The sequence below is a fragment of the Thunnus albacares genome, chromosome 11 (genome assembly GCF_914725855.1).
Source record: "Thunnus albacares chromosome 11, fThuAlb1.1, whole genome shotgun sequence".
Lineage (NCBI taxonomy): Eukaryota > Metazoa > Chordata > Actinopteri > Scombriformes > Scombridae > Thunnus > Thunnus albacares.
Genome location: NC_058116.1, coordinates 7,738,476 through 7,766,168, shown reverse-complemented (window position 1 = coordinate 7,766,168; position 27,693 = coordinate 7,738,476). Strand labels below are relative to the sequence as shown.

Below are 27,693 nucleotides of genomic sequence, written 5' to 3'. Positions count from 1 at the left end.
AGGTTAAGTAGCAAGCAAGGCAATACGAATCTATTGGGTCATGTTCCAAACACAGAGGTCTGTTCTCTGTGTGTACTGGCCCCCATCAATCCTCAATGATGTGCAGGTTGTGTGTGAGAGTGTGTGTGTGTGTGTGTGTGTGTGCGCTCACGTGTGTGTGCGTGTGTTTGCACATACATTCCCTGTGAACTCTCGTCTCATCCTATTGATGGCTCTCATATGACCACCCTCTATAAAGCAGCATCTCCATTAAAATGAAATACATGTTCAGCAGGTACTTTTTTACAACTCCAGTAAAAATAAAAATCTTTTACAGCGTTATTGTTTTCAGGCAGTAGGTAATGATAGAGATGAAGAGGTATTTTATGGAGATTTTATGGGGGTCCTCTTTATGGAGAATCCGTTGGGTACAGATATAAAAAAAAAACGGGCTGATTCTCACGCTATGTCCTGACCTGATGCAACCTGGGGGGCCAGAAACCGAGTTTAAATTTGTTTCATTGATTGAAACTGAGGACAAACTTTTAACTCGTTGCAAAGTCAAGTCTCTTTGGTTGTTGGCCTCTTGATCAATATCTTAATTAATCCCCCACTGATTCTACTATTTCAATTTTGATGGAATAATACTGTCAAGTCAGGTTTTTAGGTATTTTTGAGGCATCTATTAATTTTTATAAACAGGGGTTTGGATAAAGTTCACTGAGATCTTTGATCTGAATGTGGACAGCATGCAAACTGTATTTGCCACATTAGAGCCGTACTGTCCATTATACAGGTATCTATTGCTGGAAATGAGTTCCCTTTTGATGTTTGCTATTGTACCAGTGAGAAATGAGCATGTCAATAACTCCAGTGGCTGGGCGAGCAATTTCAAAGGAATGAAGGAGCCCCTAATGCCTCTATTAATGCCTGTATGTATATTTTACAAAGAACATACAGTATTTAAATAACCGTATAAATAAGTGGCTCTGACTCTGCATGAATTAATGACAAGCATCAACGATCAAAAGTCAAATTCAAAGGGAATGCATTAATCACTATTATTTAATTCATACTCATTTAAAATGTAGAAAACCAATAGATGATTATGAATGTCTATCATTAGCTGTTTTTTTAAAAAATCTGATCGACAGTTACAGTATTCATTAGAAATGAGAGATGGATGGATGGAAATCAGCGGAGCTTCATAACTGACCTGACTTAACTTTAAACAGAAGTTAAAAGAATTTAGGGTTGGAGCAAACTACAGATCCTCTAGACGTTTGCTTTGGATATTTTGTTCATCAAAACGTAAAACTGCTTGTTTGCATGTTTTGTTTTAACCCTCAGAACAGTGAAGAAAGCATCAGTCCCAGACAACCCAAGGTCTTTAACACAGATCAGAGATGTGTTTTAATATTCAGGGTTGAAGTGGTAGCAATGACCTGATATGTCTGTAAAATTTAGGTTTGAGCCCATAAAGTTTTATGACTTGGTCTCAGCGAAGGGGACTTACAGTGAGCGCTGACTTTTAATGTTATAAAAGCTATTTAGCAAGAGGAATTACTGTCATTTGATTAAATAATAGCAATAATTATTATGTGTGTTTGAACACATCATTGCTTCCAGTGAAAACTGTGTAAGTGTCAACTTTTGAGGTTCTAAAAATAAAACGTGACCACTGTGTGTTTAAGAGTTTTTCCAACCGGATCTGAAAGCCCAAGTGGTTGGGAAGTTTTTTCTCAGGCCAGAGAGGAGCACATGATGCTAAAGCTGAGGTTAAAATATGAAAATGATCAAGGATGGACATGTGAGGTTTTCACGGCACATTGGTGATTCGTGTGTTCTTGAGTAGTAGGACAGCTCGCAGCTCGTTTCTGTCTGGGTGTGAGCAGATGCCAAGCAGAGCTGCGGTTAGCCCCCCTCTCCCTCTCTGTTGTCCAGTGTGTTTACAGTCCGTGGGCTGCAGCGGGCCAGAAAAGGCCCTCGGCTGGCTCGGAGTAAAGGCGCCTATGTGGGTCAGCTCTGGTTCCTGCCTCCCCTTCATCGTCTTGACCACAGCCTCAAGCCCTGCCCAGGCCAGCCTGGCCTCAGCCGCAGGACACAGTGACCAGAGCCTGTCGGGCTAAAGCTTGGGAACAAAACTCAGCTGGTCACTGCGTCGACAGAGAGCATGATGAGGTAACAGCCAGCAGGACAGGATGGCGTGAGAAGCGTCTGGACTATGTAGACTTTTTATTTAGCAGGTAAAGAACAACAAGTGAAAGGTGAAGGCAGTGAGACATGAGCATGTCAACCTTGTTTTCAGTCAGCGTAAAGGTACACAGACAGTGTTTCTCTGGAGCATAAACTTCCTACTTCAACTGGCAGTCGGCCCATCCCAACAGCACCACACACAGTGTCAGAAAACATCATTGCACCCACACACTTGAGCTGTGCAACATGATTGAAATAGGAATATTTAACTGATGTAAATATAAACCATCACATGGCAAATATGTGCAAAATCACAACAAATAGTGATGGAATAAGTGCTTTTAACTCTTAACTCTTCACACAGGTTCAAAACAAAACAAAAACAAAAACTTAAGCTATTTTTATTTGTAATTTTTAATTACACTTTACTTGCAACAACAACAGATTTTATAAAATACTATATTATGATCATTTTTATTTTCATTGTTTTCATTCATCTATTAATTTAATCTATAACATGTAAAAAAAAATGAAACGGGTTCTTAAATCGCTTTGTCTGACAAACAGTCGGATTCAAATATATTTAATTTACAATGATATAAAAGAGAAAATCTCCACATGTGAGATGCTAGAAATTCACAATTTTGCTTGATAACTGACTTAAATGATTAATTGTCAAAACTATTGTCAATCAATATCAATCAATCGATTAATGAATAGGTGCAACACAAATAACCATTACAATATAATTCCATCGAATATTGATCATATTAAATAATCTCAAGCGTACAGAAATTGTGGAATATGTCACTGATATGTAGCTGTAAATTGAAACTGTTGCTCATATAGGTGATTATTACAAAAAGCATTAAATACTTGAAATAAAAAAAAAAAAAAAACAATCAGGATTGTCTCTGAAACTTTGGCACTCCGAGCCATCCATTGTGACATACACTCACGCTCACTCCTCAGTAGATAAATTCTCACAGGACACATATTTTAACATAGACTGGTTATCATAAAACATTTGGCGGAGGAGAGCGGCGATCCTATACTTAGCAGAGTAATGACTGGTGCCGTCTTACATGGACATGTATTCTGATTAGACTGTCATTTGGAGGGATGTCTGCGGCGGCCACAAGGCCACCAGATACAGTTCACATGGAAAACAACAAAAAAAACAACAACAACTGAAAAACAACATGCATGCAGAACTTCAGATATGCTCACTGTCACTCACTTACTCTCTCTCTCTGTCACACATACACACGTTCGCTCAGATCCGGAGCTGTATATGCGGTCTTGTTGAGAGAAATTTCACAGCAGCCTTTTCTTTCTCTCAACACACACACACACACACACACACACACACACACACACATACATCAGCCTGATTGGATGTTGCTGGGTAGGCAGGGTGAGAGTCGGGGCCAAATGTAGAGGCCAGTAGAGGTGAGAAGAGAGTTTTATGTGGAGCGCTGGGTCAACACTGAAGGAGAACAGCTGGACTCATGCCGTTTGAGCCACAAGCTTTATCAGGCCTCTACTGCTCTCTGTTGGTCACAGAGGAAACCTCTCACCTCACATCATCTAGTCGTGTCGTCTCTGTGTACGCTCTGTATGGGCTGGGAGGGTTTTCTAAGTGTTTATGCTCTTATGTACAGTACTCATGCGTATTGCTAAGTCAAATGCCCTTTAACTCAAAAACCTGCAGCGCTTTTGCTTCAAAGGACCCCCAAAAACCCAAGAAGGAGTTTATTTGATTGCTGGTCAAACTATGTGGTGTCACTATGGGATAACAAAGCCTGTAACCCTCCTGCATTACAGAGAACAGCATAACACTCCATATGCATCCACACAGGCAGCTAGAGTTACAGCCACTGACCGCCGCAACCTGTTATTCAAGCTTCTCTCCCATAAACACGCTGCGTCTCTCCGGCTTTGCTCTCTTTCATCTCATCCTCCTTCTGATTGTTGTGGAGAGGTGCTCTTGAGTGAATATTCCCCCCACCACCACCACCAACCCACCCCAACACACACACACACACACACACACACACACACACACTCACACACACAGTGATAGTCAGTTTGTAAGGAGAAGTACACAAATATATACACTTGCAACCATGCAATCATGTCCAGTACAAATATAAGCAGAAGACATAAGGACACAAGCATGCATTGTACACAAGATGCTGACCAAAGGAAGATTTATAAAGGGTTTTTTTTTCCCTTAATGAATGTGTGTGAGTGTATCTATGCGCTCATGTGGGTTTACAGCATTTTAACAAGCTATTTAGTCTCACAGTTTTAAAGTAATATCTATTTTTTCTTAAAATAAGTTACAAAAAAGTGATGGGTTGGGTTAAATTCAGATCTTTTACAAGAACAAAAAAATAACATGAGGATAAGAGTCTTTATCTAGATATTATAGTCAGATTATTTGCAACAGTATCAGGAAAATGACATTTGATTCCGAGTGGAAACAAATGAGATCATCTTTATAAACATGCTTGAAGAAAAGAAAACCAAAGATTTCATTTAAGAAAGATATTTTTTCCAACATGTGTATCAATCCCACCACAGTCAGTGGTTTGAACCAACTACGTACACAAGTAAATACTCACACACTGTACTTACAGTAAATACACTTTCAAGGTACCTGTGCTTCACTTGAGCATTTACTTTATACTGCTACTACACTACATTTTAGAAGGAAATGTTGTCCTTTTTACACCTTTATTTTTATTTAATAACAAGTTTTTTTCCCATTAATGATTTTACATGCAACACATATGATCTGTTTATAAAATATGATGTACTGTTATAGATTAAACTGCCAGACAGTATATACAGCTGATCAAATTAGCTCCTGGTGGACCAGCCACAACATTAAAACACTGCTTATAAATCATCAGTAATAATAATCCAACAATATATGAAATAATACATGCAGGAGCTGTTCTGCAGAATGAGTTCTTACTTCTGATACTTTAAGTACATTTTAGTCAAAAAGACATTTTTTTAATGACTGAATAAAAGATTTGTAATGTAGTAATTAAAAGACTTGTGAAATAGTAATACTGTGGTATTGCTACATTTACTTAAAGTCCCCCTCCAGTCAAAAATGTGTTTTGCTTATTGTGACATCTGTGCAGAATGATATATGTGCCAAGTTTGACAGTAGAAAGCTGTTTTCACGTTCTGCTGAAAGTGGAAAGTTTCTCTGTGCTCACTGAAAATCTGAGTTTACAACGTCTACTTACAAGAATGATTTGTGACATCACAACTAGTTTGGAGCCAATTGTGGTCCAGTATACAACTTACACAAGTGTGATGTGGAAACTTGAAGTTTCTGGTACATGAACTAGCAGTTAAACATTTGAAATTAAAAATATTTACATATTCATGATTCAGATTCTGGATTTTTCAATGAGGAAGAAGGAGTATATGTTTTACGATTTTCTAAGGAGGCCCAAGGACAATTTGTGGAGGGCCCTTGTGGAGGGGGCCGAACCCTCAATCCAATAATAATTAGTTATTTTGCAGAGTAAGATTTTACACACAAAACATATGATTATTTTATCAAATATAATGCCTGTTATATATTAAACTACCCACCAAATGTTAATATCAGCTCCATCTCAATGACAGCATGGAATATATCATAGTTTTAACCCCTGAAAGACACCATCCTGCATTCTACTTTCACTTTTGATTCACGTGTGTCTTACTGTTAACTCTACTTGAATAAATGACTTTCATTTATAATTTTGAGTACACCTGTACTGTGGTATATTTCTAGTGATATTTCTACATTTACCTACAGTAAGTTTAAAAGGATTTGTATACATCTCGCACCAGCAGTCAGAGTCGACTCCAGAGTGTGATTTCACTCCTGCCTGTTGTTCATAAGGAGCTCCAGTCTTATCAGAGGGGCTATCTGAGCGCTGCGTGCCCAGGAGAAGAGGCGGGGAGGCGGGGGTGGAAGGTATGACACACTGCCTGGTCTGAAGCCCAGACACCCAGCTCCTGTTACCAATGAGAGAGGCATGAAGAGAAAGCACAATGGTGCTGGCAGGCGGGAAAATGGGAGTACAAGTTGTCGGCCTTTGCATGTACGTGTGCTGCAGGTTTGTGACGGATCTCGCTCTGCACAGTTAGCAGGGTTCTCCCCAGTGTGTGAATACCCTGTGATAATCAGGGGGTCCCGGCACCATGGGCAGTACCTCCAAAACAGAACAGGCATACATCAGCCACTAGATCCAAGCGGCTATACAAGAACAAGTGTGGTCGCATTTTTTATTGGTCTATTTATTTATTTGTTCTGTGATAGAAGGACTGTTCAATGACTTGTAAGTTTTTTCTTGAAGATAAAAAAAGGACTTCAATGCCATCAATACTTTGAGTGCAATATACAGTATTGTTAATGCGTTATTATAAAAATGATCAAAGATGTCAATATTTACATGAAAATAAATCTTACCGTGTAGATAAATAGAAAATATTTAGGCCCATTGTTGAGACCCCCCTAAAATTTCATTTTGAGATTTTCAGGGGGTCCAAGCTGTCAGTTAAGGGGCCCCACACCCCCTGAGACAGCATTTATTTCGCACACTGGTTCCGTCTCCCATTGGGGTCTCTCTCCGTCATTTCACTGGAGTCCTCGTCTGTGTCTCTTTCTGGTTTGTGGCTGACACTGTGAGTGCCTGTTTGCATGCATCGTATGTGGATTCACATACATATAACGTGTGTGTCTCTTGACTTTTTTGGCTTTTTGATTGATATATTTTAGCCTATGGGTGTCCAAGAATGTAGGTCCCCCGTTTGTGTGTCACTTGCTTTTTTGTATCTCCAGTTACAAATTGCGTAGACTGTACTAAAATCTGCATTTGAACTCAAAGCCACATTAACAGCGGGAAGTTGTGAGAAAACCATCAAAGGGGAAGAAAGAAGCAGTTGACAGTTTAAAAAAAGAAAAGAGAGGAGGGAGGACAAGAGAGAGAGAGAGAGAGAGAGAGAGAGAGAGAGGTCCAGAAAGAAAGAAAGAGAAGGAGAGAGACAGAGCTGGAGGAGAAAGAAGATGTCGAGTCAGAGCGAGTCGGCGACATATGTTATTTATTTCCCCCATGTAAACAGAGAGAGAAGGCAGACATAATCAATAGGAAACTCCAGATTGTAAATAGACGGCTCTAATAGCCTAAACACTGGCCGCTATAGTTACACTCACACACACACACACACATATCAGCAGCACTTAGACTCCACACACAGAGACAAGGAGGGAGGCACTACCGAGGAGGGGGAGAAGGGATGGATAGACGGAGTAAAGGAGAGATGTAAGAGCATAAGGAGTGAGAGAAAAAGGAGAGAAAGAAGGGGCCAGGCTGGGCGGGCCACCCTTATTTACCAATAAAGAGCCCTGATGAGAAGATAAACACACAGGAGACAGTCTGGGCAGAAGGAGGGAGGGAAGGAGAAAGGGAGGTGGGAAGGAGAGAGGGGATTTGAGCTTTTATCCTCCACTTTGTTCCAGCAATAAATAAGCAGTAGTGAGGAGAGGAGAGAAAAAAGGTGTGAAGGTTAAGAGTTCGGAAGATTGTTTTCAGCTTGCTGTTGATGAAAAAGTAGATCCTAAATCCCCGAATCATTTATACAAAGGTGTCTATGTTGAGTAATAGGTGATGGACATATAAACACTCATTGATTCAAATGGCTCAGTGTGTTTTATCACCTGCCAAAATGATTTATAAATTTAAAGCTGCACTAATCAGTACTTTTTAATTAAACTGGCTCAAATGGTTTTCATGTCACTCACAGTGATGTTGCCATAGAGAATTATCACCGGACTCCCCTCGGCTTTACATAACATTTTAGCGTCTGTCATTCTTTCGGTTTTATGTCCCGCCCCTACACTGCTCTCATTATTTCCAGCAGCGGCAGGCCACTGTGATAAACCCACTGTACACTACCTGCCCAGCACCAAACAACAGTGAGACAAAGTTAGCGACTAGCTGGTGAACATAGTGTTTAGTGGTCAAAGAGACAGATATTTCCCTCAGGAGGTGGTGGAGACCAAAACACAGCTAAAAGGAGAGTGAATGTTGGATTTACGTTCGTCAGATGGCCAGAAACATGACTCAAAATGAATGATGATAATGTTGCTCTGTATCTGAACTGTTTGCTAACATGTCTGCCATAACAACTTTGTGAGGTGTTTATAGCGCGATCCACTGCCCCCTAGTGGCCAAAAATCACTTAATGCAGCTTTAAAAAATTATAATTAACTTATCATAGCTGATGCAGCCAGGTTGACTTTTGGTCCTATCTTTGGTGAACAACCACATATTAATTAGCTATACCCCACTAATTGGCATTATTGCAAACTCATGAGCAGCCAAACATTGTTCAAACCCACAGAGTTTTATTTTAAATGGAGATCCCAAATATAAAAAAATGTCATGTTAAATTTTGGGAAAAGTAGTATAATATGATGCACAAGACATTGAGAATATTTGCAGTATTATTCACCAGTATTTGATAGACTGGTGAAGCCATAAAAAACATGCAGTCTGATTTAGTCTGAGTTCGGTTTGAATATTTTATTTAACATAAAAAACATTAAGCTTCACTGAAGAGTTGGACTAAGCAGAATATATATATGATACCATGAGTGTGGAATAAGATGAATCTAACCTTTGTTATAAAGGGGAAATAAAAGAGAAAGCTGGATCTTAAGTTGTGTAGTGATTTGTAGCTGCAGATACAGTATTAATGTTTCTCAGCCTCAAAGCTTTTAAAATACTTTAGTTTTTGCAGCTAAAAGTTCTCTATTGCCACTCTTCAGAAAGCATTTAATGTTGTGAGTTGAGCAACTTTTCTCAGTCTTTCCAATATTCCCTGAAGTTATAACAACTATTTTGCTTGCCACTATGTTTTGTATCACACTTTCAAAAGGTCTGGAGTAATGTTAAAAGCATGTATTATACATGATTACATTTCTTTTTTAATTACAACTTGTCTGAGGCTGGTACGTTTAGACTAAACTAGTGAGTAAAATGAGACTAGTCTCATTCAGAACCTTAAATTACTGCTAATTTGGTGATATGATTAGAGAGCAACCCTCTCGTAAACATCTGTCTGATGTCAACCCATTAACTGTTTTGCAACAGCTACTCAAAAATAGGTTATCAGTTCATATTTTGTATTTTTCAAAACATTCTCGTAGATATAACATTCAGAGTTGTGTTCTTAATGGGAGTACATGAAGTCAGTACATAAGCGCTTTGTTTAGACGCTGCTCTTTTATTTGAATGTGAATAAATATTTGAGCGATACTTGTGTAAGAGTAGTTGTGCTTGAGTTAATTGTATCAGTGCCCCAACAGTCCCTAAGGATGTGGCTTTGTGTGTTTGTGTGTGTGTGTGTGTGTGTGCGTGCGTGCTCACGTGTGGTTTTGGTTGCTCATGCAGTGTCAGAAGTCATCAGGGTGAGGCTGAGCGGCGACCTCATGACCCCCATCAGAGATCAGAAGTGAAGCACTTAGCGGTCGCCCTCCCTCCTCCTTCCTTCCTCCACGATTCACGCAGACAGCCTTCTCTGATTCCACCGCTGCTGCTAATAAAGGCAGCAGGAGACTAATTCAACTCAACAGTTGAAGGGGAGTCCTTGGGAGGAGAAGAAAAGTTAAAAGGTATCCTGTCACTCAGCTAGCAGCTCTGCCTTCTTTAAACAACTGATATCATGCTGAAAGTGAAACAGGAAATTAATTCCAACAGGACAACGGGACCAGAGAAGCCATCATTTTCTGTGGGAGCATGACGAATGGCTGCTGATGTTTGTATGTTAATAGTTTCTGAATTCTCCATATTTCTAGAATCACATAATTATTTAAAGAAAAAACAAGGTCACATGATTCTTCTTTTAAAGGAGCAGCAGTCTGCCTCTGTTGGGATCCTGTGTATTGCATTGTCAGGTACATTTACAGGTAGTTTTGTAAACCTTGCAGAACACACACATTTTCACACTGGAGCAGGAATCGCAAAGTCTGGTAAAGTATCAGTGTTGCACGACGCAAAAACCTGTGATAGTGCTGTATTAAAGCTGTGTCGAGCACTGCATCAGTAGGCCAATACTGGTCTATACGATTTTACCACAGACAAATCAGTGTCAACATGCAGTATACAAATACATACTTGCTGTACGGAAGTGTTTTATAGGCTGCAGTTTTGATCTCATTTTTACCCTTTTTTATAAGTTAAAATATTTCAATATGAATCACTTATATGATCCTCAGGGGGGAATCTTTTGTTGTATCTTGGTTTTAAAGATTTGTCTTAAGTTTACTGTTCAAGATTTACTGTTACAGTTGCTGCTAGTGTCAATTGTTAAAGTTTTGTTCAGCCACTAAATATCCTGCCTCAGTACATATATTTGTCACAAACATTTAATAACCAGATGTGAGAGTTTATAGCCAGAATTATTAGCCAATATATCTATATCAGATCTTTTTTCTTTCATATCTGCATCACCCTAAAAATCTCTTATCAGCATACTGTTACGTCTCTGTTGTTGGTTGCTTTGCCTTCAGAATTAAATGTCTTGCGATAGAAAATGTGAAATTGCAAGAAAACATCTATTGTAAAACCAGAAAAAAGCTGATTGTTTGAGGCCAGACACTGATCCTCAGTGCCAGGACATTAAGTCATTGTCACATATCAACCGCTGGCAGTGCTACAGGAAAGCAAAAATCTTTTTCATTGTAGCTTTAAAGTGACGGTGTAGTCAGTCAGTGCAGATCATAGCCAAAATTCAGCTTTTACCTGAGCATGAACTGAAAAGGCCAACAAAGTCCGAACAAAGACAAACAACACAAAGCAAACTGATAATAACATTGTGAAGCCATTTGCAGTAAGAAAATCCCAGTCTCCTTCCCGGAGGTTGTTGTCTAGAACCATTAATTGCTGGTGCTGCGTGGGACTGTGGGAGTTGTTGCTCATTTCCCTCTGCTGGAATGCCTGCTTCATTAAATTGACTGAGCAGGACGGTTTTGAGGAAAAAAAGATGATAGTTTCTCAGGGTAATAACAGGCCTCAGGATAAGCTATGTTTAAGAGGCTACCGCAATGGCTACCCTGTCCTGCACCGCAGCACTCCCATGACCCTGGCTGCTAGGGACGGCACTGGCCAGACACAATTAGTGGTCACAGATACCTAGGTGCGTGTGTGTTTGTGTGTGTTTGCATGTGTGGGTGGGTGGATGCTTGCATGCTTGGACGGATGGGCGTGTATGCATGTGTATGTGTGTGTGTGTCTGTGTGTCTGTGTCATGCACTTACATGTACACATAGCGTGCGTGTGTGTGTGTGTGTGTGTGTGTGTTTGTGTGTGTGTTTGTATTTGTAAGCCCATAAAACCCACATTCCACATTCAGTATCAGTGTCAGTGGGTGTGTACAGTCTGTCTGTCTGTTGTCGACGACAGTGTCTACTGTCAACGTGTCCTTAAATAACAGCTGACCAGACTCTTGGTCAGTGGAAATCTATCTGCCACCTAAAGATAAAACATAATGTGGTCAAAATTATATCACACATTGATTTTCTGTTGGTGGGGGGTTTTTTTTTCCTTTTGCAAAATGTTATTCCTTTAAAACTGTCATACCCCGTTTTAGTGTGACTGTGATGGTTTGAGTGATTTTAAATTCAGAAATACTTTGCATCAGAATCCTGTCAAAAACCCACCACTTACCTCACTTTTAAAACATTATAAAATCCAGAAGAAAAAGCACCTTCTTTTTTATGATCACTCATCATTACTCTGAAATATATCATCCACCGTCCTGTTTTTTGACGAGCGTCTCGTTGCTTTCAGCACTATGTGACTTTTGAGTCTTTTTCTACTATTCTTTTCTCTCAGATTAACAAAGGAGAACACTTCACTTTATAGGAAAAGCACAAGAGAAGACATGGACCTAAGTGTATGCAACGGGGGGTCTGATCTGGCCAATTTGGCGCTGCAGGAGACTGAAAAGCTGTGTGTGTGTGTGTGTGTGTGTGTGCGTGTGTGCTCAGCGCTTTGTGCGTGTATGCATTCGTTTTTATTCGTAAGTTAACCAGAGATAAAAAAAATAGATGATGAAAAAAAAGCTTTTTTTCTTCATCTTATGTCGTAAGTTTGCAAAGGATGTTTTTAAAAGTTATGAATTCAACCTAACTGCTTCTTTTACTTAAGTGCAGTAATTAATTTGATTACTTTCACCTCCTGATCAGCTCATTTTGATTACAATATCTATGAAATCTGAACATGCGGCCAGTGCATCATCATTTTTCTTTCACCTGTGAAGGTAATCTCTGTTAGAGCATACTGACACCGAGCTTTAGATCACTTAACTCTCTTACACTTTTTAAATATATCTTAAGATCTACTGTTTCTTTAAGGTATTTTATTGATGCTCACTCTTGCTCTGATTTGTTCTGTGGTTTTATATTTAAACTCTTGCTTGTCTTTATTTTATTTACTCACGTTTAATTTCTTTTCAAATCCTTTATGTGCATTCTTCCATTTCTAACTTTTTGTGAGGCTGTCTGTGCTCTAAATTTTCAGAAGTTTGTCCTTACATGTAAGTATTTACTCGTATCACATTACAGGAGTTGCCCGTTGCAAATCACCACCACAGTGGTTCAACTGACATATTCAGCAACATTTTAATGTCTTCCCTTTATTATAAAATCTGCACAGACCACATTATTTGACTGCATTTTGCATTTATCTGGAATTTTGAAAACATCATATTTGCATTTCAGTTTCTCTGAACCGTGTGGAGACTCATGAGAGCCTCTGGTTAGCTTCACTGTACCTGCTGGGGACCAGCAGGGTCTCTGAGACTTCATGCACACAAACAGCTAGGCTCCAAAACTCTTTCCTTCTCTTTCTCATACACACACACACACACACACACACACACACAAACAGCAGTGTATGGCAGTTCTATTGGGGCTCTTCACATTGTCCAGACGGCCCGGTGTCAGGCAGTGAAATGAATGGCTGTTTATATTAGAAGGCTGGTTTAATGAATTAGACCCACAGCTCCTCCATGTCAGCACCAGGCACATACAGACCAGACCCTCTCCTTTCCTCACTCCGCCTCACCCTTTACTCAAGATGGGGGGGGGGACACCCTGATTGCGTCCGTCGGGACGGGTGAGTCAAGACGCCCGACGGCGCCCCTCTAAGGGCTCCCTGCTTATTTACAGAGGGCATCTGGCAGAGGCTGCGCATGTACCCTTCCCTCACCATCCCCCTTCTCACTAACCTCACCCATAGCATCTCCCCCATGGTAGCTGAGATGGGCAAAAGCCTGCCTGTTTATATACATGTGTGGGAGGGGGAACGGAGTGGGGAGGATTACTGAGCAACTTGCACATGTTTGAACAAATATGTATACAACATGAGGTTTGCCACCCAGCCGTACATATATACAGGCCTCCAACGAGACCCACCTCTGTTTCTACTCACTCAGCGTGAGCGAGTCTGTCAAAAAAAGAGAGAGGTGGCTGTCAGCTCGCATCATCATCAGAGGAGCTTCTGACTCTGTGCCTCAGGATAGACAAGGACTAACAGATGGAGGAGAAGAGAGGAGAGGAAAGGAGAGGAGAGAACACAAGAGGAGAGGAGAAGCCAGCATTGGAATTGAGGCCAAGACAAGTTTGTCTCTCAAGTGACTCTTGAGAACTGTTTGAATAATCTGATGAAACACAGTGAAAATTTACGGTTAAAAAAAAATAATAAGTAGAACACGAGGATGTTCTATGGATGCCAAATACAATTACAACAAAACGAGACAAAGACATATTTTATAATCAGCAAAGCTTCTTCTCCACACACACACACACATTCAAGCTCGCACAGGAGCAAATCACCTACTGTTCACACACGGCCATGTGCTATGAAATGATTCCACCTCTTCTTCCCTTCATAAACCAGTAATCATTTTTTTTGCGCTCATCTCCCCTCATTTTCTTTTGTTGTCTCCCTTGCCTGGTCCCTCTCTCTCTCTCGTCCTCATCTCTAATTTACCCAGCATCCTGCAGTGCGCAGGAGCCTCTCAAATTGCCTTTGTCCATTTGCGTACAAGGCTGGGGACAGTGTGTGTGGTGTCTGCTCATGTGTGTGTGAAGGGAGTCTGTAGCAGCGGGGTGGTGGGTTGAGATTGCTATAATCATGGAGTGCTACCTGTTCATTAAACACACAGTGGGAACCCTGCTTACAGCATTTAGGAACCAATTAAAGCAGCACAGGCTATTAACATCAGCAACATTAGGTAGAGGAGGTATGTGTGTGTGCCTGTGTGTTTTTGTGTGTGTGTGTGTGTGTGTGTGTGTGTGTGTGTGTGTGTGTGTGTGTGTGTGTGTGTGTGTGTGTGTGTGTGTGTGTGTGTGGAAAGAGAAGGCACTACAATTCACTATACAAATGTTTCAATCATTTGCAAAGCAGTGTCTTCAGCACCTTAAGTGAGTCTGACTCACGGACTGACTTTGTGACTAACTCACTGAGCGTGTGAGCGTGCAATCAAGTGAGAAAATAAATGAAAAGACAGAGTAGTGTGGATGATTCAGGAGGATAAATTTGAACTTCAGCAAGTTGTGAATGACTGTGATTATAATACAATGTGTCTGAAGATGGTGTGTGATTGCTCAGGTAGGGGGGTGGGACTTCTCAGGCCCACAGGAACCCAAGAGCTCAGAAAGGTGCAACAGTCATTCTGATGAGTGTAATTACCCACGTATACTTCTCTCCACTTCACACAATAGAGTGTGATTTGATAGAGACAAGCAACCTTGATGGGACCTCGTTCCTCACGTCTCAGGTCCATGAAAATGATTTTTTGTGATTTTTAGGTAACTTTGCTCCTAGAGTTTGCTTTTATCTCAGCGTGTTTCTTCGATTAAGGCTCCTGTTAATTAAATGTTCTGTGATTTAGATTTTTTTTCTATTTTCCTAACAAAGACTGACATCCTGGAGTTAGCATTGGTATTAGCATCCTGTGGCGTCGCAGTGGAAACAGGAGCAAATTGCATCAGCTTGAGTTAAAGGGTTAAGAATTCAAATTGTTAGATCTATTATCTATTATTATCTGTTTTTGATGATCATATTTTTCTGTTTTGTTTATCCTGATAAAATATTGTTGCATGAAACGTTGACTCAGTGTATTTTTGTACAAATAATTGTATATGTCATGTATTTATTAGTTGCTAGTGTATACTCAGGACACCAGGACAAAATTTCATGGTAATCCATCTCCGTTCACACCAAAGTGGTGGACCAATTGACGTGGCTGAAAGCAAAAGAAGGAATCCATATTTAAGGCTGACAATGGCGGAAAGGCCTGCATCTGATAGAAAGTATGTGCAAAAATTTGAACTGAGAAAATGCTCCAGCCAGAGACAAGGCATTAAACTCAACCAAAAGGCCCACTTGCATCAGGCAGGTTAAAGGTGGTCTGTGAAAAAAAATAATAAATTGAAAGAAGAAAACTAATTTCTTTCATTTAAACTTTTCCATCAAAGCTTCCCTCTGTCATCTCCTGGGTGCCATATTTAATACCTATGTAACGATGGACCAGATAATGTCTTAAGTATAATTGTTCACCAAAAGAGGTAGAAACATGCAGTGCCATTGTCTGTCTGTCTTTTGTAGTTAGTTAAAAGGTGGATAAATAAGATGCAATTTAGAGACTTTTAAGAGATGTTTTTTTTTCTTGCCTTAATCACAGTGAAATTACCTCTGGGTGAGGGCTGTCATTAAAATAGAAGAGGCACTTGCTTCTTGGATGCTCAAGGCGAGCATGAAGCGCTAATAGCACAGTGCCTCAATGGCACTAACAGTTTTAACTGGCCCTGTATTTTCCTGCTGTGCATGTAGTCTTGTCTACACCACCCACTCACAGAGGATGTCTTATGACTGTCTATTTGTAGTTTGTCACAGCTGTTTACTTTGATAAATACACTGAGAAAGATGGTTCATGATGCCTTCCAAAACTGCAGAGCCATGTAGTTATTTTCAAAGTAATTTCATTTTCCTGCTAGTTTTGAGCCCTGTGCATGAACATTGATGACCCACTTTACAGTTTCTGGTGACCAGTTTCTACACGGACGCTATGCTTGATTTTTTATTTTCACTTTACCACAGAAAGTAAAGTGACTCCTGCCGTACATACACCATTACTGCTGCTGCTTCCTGTCTCAGGGGCCCAGGTTTAGCCCTGGGTGTATGTCCCTCAGGGTGGCTTCTGGCCCCAGGCTAGAGGACCCTGCCGGCAGGCAAGAAGTGACGTGGCCAACAACCTCCAGATGTTAGCCTGCATTAGGGCCTGACAGCCTGTCATGTCACCGCCTACACTACCACACAGTTCCATCACCTCCCATCTGCTGCCCAACACCTCCTGAGGGAGAGAATGATGAGGGCAGATACAGCTACTAAGAAATGTTACTGTCCTTCATCCCAGATAAGAGACAATACATCACCAGATTAATAGATATGTCATAGCTGACCAGGCTTGGAAAGCTTTCATTTGATGACATGTGAACTGCAGGATACATGTAAACATACATGACAAACCATTTGAAGTGGAATATCTCCATCTACAGGCAGACAGCCCTCAAACATGTCCACATCCCATAATCCAGCACAGATACTCTACATCTGTGGTTAGGTTAGAGATTCAGAAGAAGAAGATTGACTGTAAAACAACATGCCATCTAAATCTTATGCTTTCAACTCACAGGCAATCAAACAAACTGCAAGACATTCAACTTCCTGTTGGTGTGGTCCTCCTCTTAAGAACAAGACTTTGACTGAGGCGATTCATTCATGATACCACACATCATTGTTAAAACTAAATATCAAAAAAGAAAACAACAAAAAAAACATAGGAAAAGCATTCTCATTTTTTCAGGTCAAGTTTTGAAGTAATTTCAAAAATAAATATGTAATATGGACATAGACTGTATACAGAATATATTCTTATAGAATAAATCATCAAACATTTTGAAACAAATAGATTATTTGCTCTGACTTTCGTCCTTATCAGATGCGCTTGAAATTGACCCTGAACAGAAAATTAATAATAACTTGATGTTTGGCTCCACCTGCTGGCAGAAATGAATAACATTATGTTCTGTAAACGAACCATCTCAGACCTGCCAGCTGAAAACAGATGTAAGAGGAGTCATGTCTCATGGCTGTGGGAACAACTCATCATAACCACTGCAAACTGGCCAAATATGGAGCCATTTACTGAGTGGTGTATCATTATTTTATTTATGCACTTCATGTCCAACTTTTCTGAATGTTGTTTAGACCCTGTACACTCATTCTTTTGGACTTACACAGGGAAGATAATATCAAACAAAGTTTACAGAATACATTGTCCATGAGACACATAATTTTTTATTAGGATCCCTCACATTTGGTTATTGGAGTTATATATATAGATATACACTGAGTTCAACATTTTACATTGGAAAAATAAATTTGGCAGTGCTCTTTGGTGGAAAAATGATGTAATGTGAGGAATAGCAACACCGGTTCTCAATTACTTCAAACATCTCTTTTGCATTTCTGTACTGTCGTTTCTTGTTACTTATCTGCCAACATGCATATAAACCAATACTGATGTATCTGTGATAAGATAATATCAGCTGACGTCTTGAGCTCTAGTATCTCGCAATCTGAGATGGCTTAATCTAAACCCATCAATCCACCTGATATGCAACAGTGTGCTAAGACATGAATATGCAGCACATATCTACTAAGCCATATTAAAGTCATATATTTTGAGGCTTGGAGCATGCAATCTATTAAATATGATGTAGCATTTATGGGCAGCACACAGCCATCAGTACATGGACATACTTTAAAGGTAATTATGAGTGCTGCTGAGTGTAAATGCAGCATTAACTGTTAAAAAGGAGCTCAGTTTGGCTGTAAATATGATATGAACAATCGCAAACTCAAGTAAAGTCAAGTCAAGTAAACCCATTATTTCTGCAGCACTTTGATGCATGAAAGGGAAATGTGAATGTGACTATTCAATGTGAGTCAAAATGTGAAGTTTCCTATGAAGCCAATATTGCAGAAAAATATTTATTTGAATGGGCTGTGCAGGATAACAGTCAAGTTTACATCTGTAAAGCAAGTAGATGGTACAACAGTACCATCTACTTGGTTACAGTGGGTCAACGGGAAATCCACAAAACAATGGAAACAACCTATTTGTGCAAAATCAGTTCAGTTCAGTCAGTCACAAGAAGGAAATTCACAATTTATAACAGTAAAAATATAGCACATACTGTAGGAAGCTGGCAACAGCATAAGAGCTGGAGTTAGAAGGCAGAAATATAAACAAGCAGACAACTACGTTGGTTTGTCACAACACTTAACTGATATTACCAAGCACATAAACACTGACTGAAGTGATTGATGTAGTAGGGGTGTTTGCCCGAATACAAATACATTATTCAGCAAAGCACAAATAGTGGGTTTTTTACAAAAATTTATTTTGTACATATATTTTTAAAATTATTTGTTTTCGGGAAGAAAAAAAAACATGTCAAATACCAGCACGCACGTCGGTTACATCACTATCTAAGTCTCTCTCCTCGGCTCCGCTGTTACGTCTATTAGCAGGTTTCAACAAGGGGAGTCACATCCACCTGCTACATGATGCACATGTCCTTATTTGGACATCACTCCCAGAGTTGGGGGTCTTCCTCAGAGATAAAGCTGAGCTACTGACACATGCCAAGTGCTCCCAAGGGACTCTCCATGACCTGTTGTTCCCCTTCTTCTTTCCACAAAGTTAGGTTGTAAAAAGTAAGCAGTAAATGAAAAGTGCAAAGCAATAATCACCTTTTAAGTTCTTCGCTACATGTTACATGCTGTTCTGTCTCTGTGTTATGGGTGTATAAATGGGTAGAGGTCTGTCTGCAATGAGGTGATGAGTAAAATTCTAGCTCTTTATGACCTGGGAGACTCAAGTTCAAGACCCGGTGTGACCTCCTTTGTAAGGTATTTTATTCATGAACACTTATTGTACACTTTAATTTTCTAACATTAAAAGCGTGGGAAAAACAAAAACAGGCTTTTTAAGCCTCTTTCCACTTCTATTTGAAAGCAAATACATACAAATATTTTTTCTGCCTCAACAACTACAGATACAAATACAAATACTGGGCTCTCTGCACATCCCAATGATGTAGGCTACAGAACAGTTATCCCCAGCATCTCAGGGGAAAGTAAACCCAATAGGAAGGGTTCATGTTGTGCCAAGCTGCAACCACAGGCCTACAGCTGATATGACAAACAACAGAGGTCAGAGATACCAGAATAACGGAAGAAGCAGCAGCAGGGAAGGTGGTACAAACAAGATCAATCACCAAAATCCTCCTTATCAGATTTGAAACATTTTGCAGTATACGTCGAAGCAGCAGCAGCTTTAGAAGAGTCTCTGGATGACCAGTGCAGCCTTGCAGAGCAAAAGAGTAGCATAGCACTGACTGCTTAAAGGAAAAGTGTTGTTTAATACAATTTAGGGTCCTGTTATCCTAGTTTTGGCCAGCATTTCTATCAGTTATGATAATCCTGTACTCACCAGAGAAACTGCTGATGTGGGAGCCCAAACAGGGCAAGAAACTATAAGTCCAAGAGGTTGTAAACAAGCCAATGTTTTAACCAGATTAACTAAACCACTTCATGTGGAAGTAAAACAGCTCACCTGAAATGTTGGTTATAGTGTCTCATTACACAGACAAATGATTTCTGTGTACAACTATGGCAAGTTGAACCAGGAAGTCTGCTTGTAAATTGAAGTATATCAACATTTACAATGGACAGTTTGGGTAGTGATTTTTACCACATTCGCCCTTGTTTACTCTTCCACTAAGCTGGGTGTTTGTTTAAAATTTGTATCTTCCAACTGCTGTTTGGCTGTCACTACCACATTATTACATCAGTGAAATACCTGGATTTGTTCATCTCTGATGCTAACAAATCTCTTCTTGAATCTTTTTATCTCTCCTCACTTTTCTTAGTTAAAAAAACAATGTACTAAACATTTAGGTAGCAGTCTTTTCATTTTCATATGGCGTTGACCATTGCGGTTTTTGATAAAATGACACTGGCAGTAGATTATATCACCTATAGGCTAACATGAAAGGCCCATCCAATCACAGAGCTTCTAAAAAACTAGGTCAGTACTAGTCAATATCTTTTTAAATGTTCTCTAGATTATGTGACCATTGGATATTTATTGTGAATGGGTCTTGTTCACCACCTTGTTTCTGAGTGGTAGCAGCTCATGATTGTGACACTGCTTTTAGTTAGCCTCAAGTTTATATAATGGTGAAACAAAGCACTTCATTGTTTGTCACACAATGATACTGAGGAATAGAAAAAAAAAAGAAAAAAACTCACATTCACCTGTCACTCTCAAAGATTTGTTCCTGTGCTATATTCCTGGTTAGCAGGTTAGTCAGTGCACTTTTCACTGGCAGTGAAGAACATACAACAGGAAAAGCACAGATGTAAATGATCATGTTAAAGGACAGGTTCACAATTTCACAAGTCTGTCTTAAAACAATAGTGAGGTGTATAATGAAATAGGTTTTCCTGGCTGTAATCATTCCTCCTGTTCATACTGGCTATTAAAAGATCCCCTTCAAATGTGCTTTTAATGTAAGTGATGGGGGCCAAAATCCACAAGCCTCCTTCTGTGCAAAAAATTATTAAAAGTTTATCGAATGCTAATATGAAGCTTCAGCTGTCCAAAACCCAAAGAGGGAATTTGATGCTAAAAAGACTGTTAATGCGGCAGATATCCACTTGATGACTCAGACTGCTGAAGCCTCATATAAGCTGCAGATAAACTTTTAAATGCATTTTTGCACAAAATGACTCTGTGGACACAGTGTGGATTTTGGCCCCCATCACTTACATTGAAAGCACATTTGAAGGAGATCTTTTAATAGCCAGTATGAACAGGAGGAATGATTACAGCAAGGAAAACCTCTTTCAGTTTTCACATGGGCACTAGACTGTTGTTTTAAGACAGACTTGAAAAATTGTGAACCTATCCTTTAATGATGGCTAAATGCTATTTAGCTGCTTCAATTTTAGGGTCCTGTGGTTTGTGTATGCTGCTTCGCTGTCACACTTGAATAAGATGGAGCCATCATTAATGTTGTTAATAACACCTTTACTTTTCCCACAGCATTAGGACAAAGAGCCAGCATACGATAAAGTGGAGGCAACAAGAGGATTTGGTCAGGAAAAGATAACTTTATTTATTCTGGGATACATACTCTTGTTATATTTGATTACTTGTCAGATAGAAAACACAGTAGCTTTTCAAAATAAAAGCAATGTCTATTTAATTAATTATGGTTTTTAAAACACACTTCAATAAATATTTTTCTTCTTTTGGTCTTCTTTTCTATTTTACAAAAAAACATACAGTGACTGTAAGAACAGTTGAGGGAACAATACTGGATTAAAGGTCAGCGAAGTAGACACAGGCCAACACAGACACTGCAGATGCTGTAACATAGAACCTAAAATACCTTCACATATTTCCAAGTGTTTTACACAACTTTGTCCACATCACCATGGCAGGTATAAACAACTCTCCAATTATTCAAATGAATGTTAGTAAGCGCTATTTGACCACAGATCTGCAAAGATAGATAGCATTACACACTGAAGAGCACAGAGAGAGCTAGCTGTAGGTTAAGACACATGGGTAACAGAGATACAGAGCAACCCCAATGCAGCACCCTGCTCCTGGATCTGTCTGCAACTCTCATCCTGGAAACTCAAATCGAATGACAATGAGAGACTGAACTTTACATAAACCTGTTCCTCTGTTAGGGGTACGCAGGATAATAGGGCCACACTTCAGGGATCAGGGTGCAACGTTGGGTTACAGATGAGATACAATATACATCATAGTAAAACACTGTAGTGAGTGGCTGACTGCAGTGCCTTTTGAAGAGGTAAACACTCATTTTTCAATACTGCAAAATGAACATGTTGGGTAAAGTGTTGTGAAAAACCAAAGTGCAGTGACACATGAAGCAGTTGAGTGTGTGTGAGCGGCATGGAGAGGCCAGGAAAACGCTATGTACGTAAATCCACACTACTGTATGTTTAAAGGATCATGTTGATGCAGTTTCATGTGTGATTTTTACAAAAAAAATCCTGTCTGCTTTGCCTTACTGCTGTCTGCTTTCCAAAACTTGCAAAACAACCTGCAGGAACTTGAAACTTGCTTGAGATAAGTGATGCATCACAGTAAACGTAACGCTCGGTTTCATTTCATGTAAAACTTACATTATGATGGTGAGCTGATGCAACAGAAAGCATTGATCTAATTTGAAAAATCTGCTGCTGTGGTGCAACCATGTGCTGCTGAGAAGTTCAGACATCCAACCCTTAAAAGTTGGCTGCTGCACAGCTTTACATTAATGAACTCCGCTGTCAGAAATTCAACAAGCACGAAGCAAAACTGTACTTTGTCAGAAGGATAATTTTAAGTTGTTTGCTTCTGGCATTAAAACGCAAAATAAAAAGGGAACTGTTTTTCAGTGTTTATCACAAAGATTCAGTTGCAGATCCATGCATTTTCATTTGCATCACCACAATATGATACTGTAACTTCCTGACAAAAATAAACCCAGGCAGGATGTTCACTGAAATGGATTTACCTTGAGCAAGTCTCTGCAAGCTCATTTTCACATCATACAGACAAAACTGAAATCAATATATGCCTGGAAGCTATAAAAGCACAAATCTTAAATACTGGCATGGGTTTTGCTATTGCAAGTACTGTATACAGTAGATGATTTGAAGTACTGTAAGCAGGCTACAACATGCAAAAACACAGATAAGGCCATCTTGGATCACACAGCTCAGATGTTATATGATCCTGACACACTGCGACGATCTGTCTCCACTGAAATAACAAGCTGCCATTTTCCTGTTATTGCATGTTGCCTTTGTTGTAAGCTGCAGCACAGTCATCACTGTCAAGATCTTCTTTGTAAATTAAGTACATACCTAATGAATTATTCTGAGGATGAGGTTTAACTTAACCAGAAGAGACCTGATTACTGAAACCCGACCCAGCGACCCCCAAACCCTGTGACCTCCAACTTTTCCGTGTCTCCGCAGGTAAAGGAAATCCCATTGCCTGCTTACTCTTTGACCCACTTGTATTCCCCGTGTCAGCAGGCATGTAAACCGGAACACAGAAAGCTAATACTGTGGTTTGTTTTACTGGAGCTGATGTATCATTAATGCAGAGGCATCTTCCTCGCAGGTACAGTAAGCAGATCTCTGCCAGAGGACGCTCCTATGATCTTTTAAAATGTGTAGTTTTCAGATACATGAGCATGCCTCTGAGGGTCGGTGGTGATCCTCTGAACAGTTCCTGAAGCTGCTGTCTGCTTCAATGCATTTGACAGGAAATATGGCGAATGGTTTGGCAATGACTGAGTATGTAGAAGAACCAGTTTGCATCATCAGGCCAAGAATTAGGGCACCGATGATATCATGACAGTCATAAGCACACCAACATATAATACACACACCTGAGGCCTCCAGTGAGTGTTATTAATAGACCACAACAGCAGGTGTTGTCACTCTGTCTATTGCTCACAGCCAATTATGATGCTCTGCAGGTGTGCCCGACCAACCACACATGCAACCAACAGTTAATCCAATATCAGTCCCTTTTTCTTTCTACCCCTTCACCTTTGCTCTCTCTCCAATATACGTCTTCTACTTTTAGAGGTGTATGCCTTCTCTCAGACACACACACACACACACTCACATGGAAATGTTATTAGGTCAACCTCCTCCTGTGGCTGTGACTCAGTGTACCAGCTCTGTCACTCCCCACCTGGAGCCACCAGAAGGGCAGCAGGGACAAGAGGATGGAGAAAAGTGAAGGTTAATGGTATTAAAAAAAAGAAAAGGAATGTGTTGATCAATGAAAGGCAACAAAACAGTGCACGGCAATATGGGATGTCATTCAGAACGTACAGTAGTCCTGCACAAGCACTACACAGGGGCTAAACAGGTTAGTAAACCTCACTGTCATCATCATGTTTCAGTGTTTCTCATTATGTTTTTTGTTCAGCTCAGCCCTGTCTGCTGCAAAATGTCACCCAGGCGTGAGCTGTTACAATGTTTAGCTGTGGTCCTCATCTCTCATCGGGCCGCCTTCCTGCCTCCGTCAAATAAACATTCAAAATGTCTTCTTTTCAATAAGTTGCCTGTTAGCCTCGCATACTTTTCATTGTCGGCTGCAGCAGATTTCTGTAGGAATAAATCTGTTTAAAATAAATGTTAAAAGGTTCTGCAGGTGAATCCAAGTGAACCTTTTCAAACACACCTGCCTTACTTGGTCATTTTAAATGACAATGTCAACTTTGTCAGATGAAACCCTTGTATCTCCAAAATGTTATCTTGTGGGAACTATGAAAATACCTTTGTTTCAGCTGGATGATGATGCATTTTTTGGCATTATCCAAAGTTTTCAGACGTGTGTGACATTCAAGGAGGTATTTCTAATCAAGTTAGCTTAATCTTGTGTGTTAGCTACTGTAGCATCACTTCTGTCAAGTTTGGTTGAGACGCAGCATTACAAGATACAAGAATACGAGTACAAAAGCTTAAAAGAACAAGTATCAGGTGTTTTCCTGCGTTAAGAAGAAACACACGTTTACACTCAAAGGCCGAGAAGAACGCCATCACTGACAGGTAAGCAAAACTATGATCAGTAGCACCTGCTGTACACCATTTTTGTAGTTGTTTTCATACACATTTAGAAGCATCACTGAGTTATAAAGTTAATTATATTGTTTTCAATCCTTCAGTCAGCACACATTGAGTTATACAGCCTTATGGACTTTCTTATAACATACCACTATTGTTATTATTGCTACATCAATACAGTGTACTTCATCAACTGGTTAACGTTGCTCTTCCTACACACAAACACACACATGTACAGATTCTAAGCATCCATTACCCCAAATGTTAGTACAGTGAGGAGGTTATGTGATCCACACATCTACAGCAGACCTGTAGTCCTACAGTATCACAAACATCACACACAACCTCTCCAATTACTGTGTCTCTCGTCCTCGTCACCTCATTCCTCGTGTTTCAGCCGTCCCCTTTCCAAGTTAACATGACAGCCTCGAGGGCCATCAGGGAGGAGATAACAAGAACCTGTGGTTACGTGCTTCTGCTTGTTATTTGACACAATACATGAATAAGAGTATAGCAGTTGGGTGAGAGAATGTGTGTGTGCTCAGAGTTGCAAGGGGATCTGTATAATTTAAGTAATGTCAGAACTACTCCAGTTAAAATTCAGAATAAGAATTTATATCTGATGGGCCCTTATGAGATTTTTTATTTTTACCATGTATCAACTAATCTGTCAAGTAATTTCTGGGTCCAGGCCAGAAAACAGATCCAGAGGTCAGTCTTTGCTATGAGATTGAAGTCTAGAGATATGAAATGCTTAGATGAATGTGACTTTCCACCTCTCCAAACTCCCAAACCTCATTAAAAATCTTTGATATTGTAGATAAGTTCTGTTTCTCTCCTAAAATTCATTCAGAAACTAATTTTGGTGGATGGTTTTGGAGAAATTTGACGTCACCAGAAGAGTGACCATTTTTTCCCAGTGTGAAAACCCGAAGCAAAGACAAAGACAGCCTAGTGAGGGGATCATGTCGATGTCTGAGTGAAGGAGAGAACTGTAATCCATAGAGCTTACTATGTGTCTGTCTGAAGTCATCCTTGACTATCCAAAACCACACTTGATAAGGTGATTAAAACCTTTAGCTGGAGGAGGACTGTGGGTTTTCTACATTAAGCTACTGCAGTTACATGTAAAAACAAAAGTATGAGAACCTTAAAACTTTTATGAGTTTTAAAAAAGTAGTACACTAAAATTTGAGGCTACTGGTATTAGTTACTCTCCACCTGTGTGTTTTCTTGTGAGTAACATCCTTCAATCAATCTCTTATTTCTCCATTTGCAACACTGTAAACACACACACACACAGGCAGTCTTGTTGCCTTCTCAAGAGACGAGCTGAAATGCCACTTTGTCCCATCAACTCTACACATTCCCTCCATTCTGCTGTACTTCTAAAGGGAAACTCCAGCCAGGCTGTGAACATCAGCTTCACGACAGCCCCGTTGTCACAAATTATTCAGGTGTCAAAGATTTCCTCTCTAATGAGGGAAACCCACTGAGTTACAATGTTGAGTCACGCATGTTCTCTCGGAAAAATCATCAAAAGTTCAAGGACCCGTGTAGAGCGTCTTTCTTTGCCTTCCCACCACGGAGTTACGACATTCACGAAAAGCCTCTCTGCAGGCTGGACCTTCAGTGACAAATTGATGAACTCACTGTAAGGCTTTAACAGATATACTGCTCTGGTCTAGGCTAGTCTAGACGCTTACTGCACTGAATAAAGGGATACACTCTGCCAGAAAGAAAATCCTCTGTCTCCTCTGGGGCTTTTTACACCCAGCCCAGCTTTTTTCCTTTTTTTTCTGTCTTTCTCGCTCTCATATCTCCTCGTCTCTGTTATCCTCTGTAATTACTCTGTCCACTCCCTTTTAATCTTTTGCAGCGTGGTGGACCCAGGGGGCTGTCAGATGCGTCCGTTGCCATGTGTGCTGCTTCGGCGGGCAGCCAGAGGGTGGGAGGAGTAGTGCAGCTCGGCCGTGGAGAAGATGGAGGATGAGGAGTTGGAGGAAGAGGAGGGGGAAGTAAGTCCAGAGGCTTCACAGGCCAGAGCTAGCTGCCTCAGAGCATCCAGGGAATCCATCTTGGCTCCTCGCAACAGATCACTCTGACCCTGCAGCACAGAGGCAGACACATGAGTCAGATTCACAGACGCATTACAATAAACTCCAAGTGAAGAAGAAGGTGGAAATTTAATGCTTTGACTTAATGACTGTGAATCCAGTGTTTATTGACTTTTACAGGCTGTTGTTAGCTGAGGTGCCCCTGCAATGTGATTGGCATGAAACTAAGCTTAACAGCTGCAGAAGTCATTAGCAATTGATTTAAAGCTGCATTGATGGATTTTTTTTTTGCCACTAGGGGGCTCACTGACAAACACAAGTCTAATATTCACTCTCCTTTGGCTCTCTTTTGGATTCCACCAACTCCTAAGGGAAATATCCAGATTTGTAGCTGGTAAATACTCAACTATGTTCAACAGCTGGTCACTAACTTTGTCCTCCTGCCATTTGGTGCTGGGCAGGCAGTTCACAGTACTGAAAACAGCCGGCTGGAGACTCGGTTGATGAGAGCAGAGTTTGTCAGCCAGAAAACCAAAACAAATAGCTAAAAGAGGCTACGAAAGTCAGAGAGCTGAGGGGAACTGCAGTGTCGGGTGATAATTCTCTTTGGTTTTACACACATTACA

The 27,693-nt window shown here is 40.2% G+C and overlaps 1 protein-coding gene across 1 annotated transcript in view; it reads right to left on the bottom strand.

The window, feature by feature from the left end:
- Positions 1-21,492: 21,492 nt before the first annotated feature.
- plcl1 (phospholipase C like 1) overlaps positions 21,493-27,693 on the bottom strand; it is an 87,741-nt gene continuing 81,540 nt past the window's right edge. Inside the window, exon 12 of the mRNA XM_044365124.1 lies at positions 21,493-27,117. Within this exon, the coding sequence (XP_044221059.1) occupies positions 26,911-27,117 (207 nt within the window). The 3' untranslated portion in view covers positions 21,493-26,910. The remainder of the gene's footprint in view (positions 27,118-27,693) is intronic.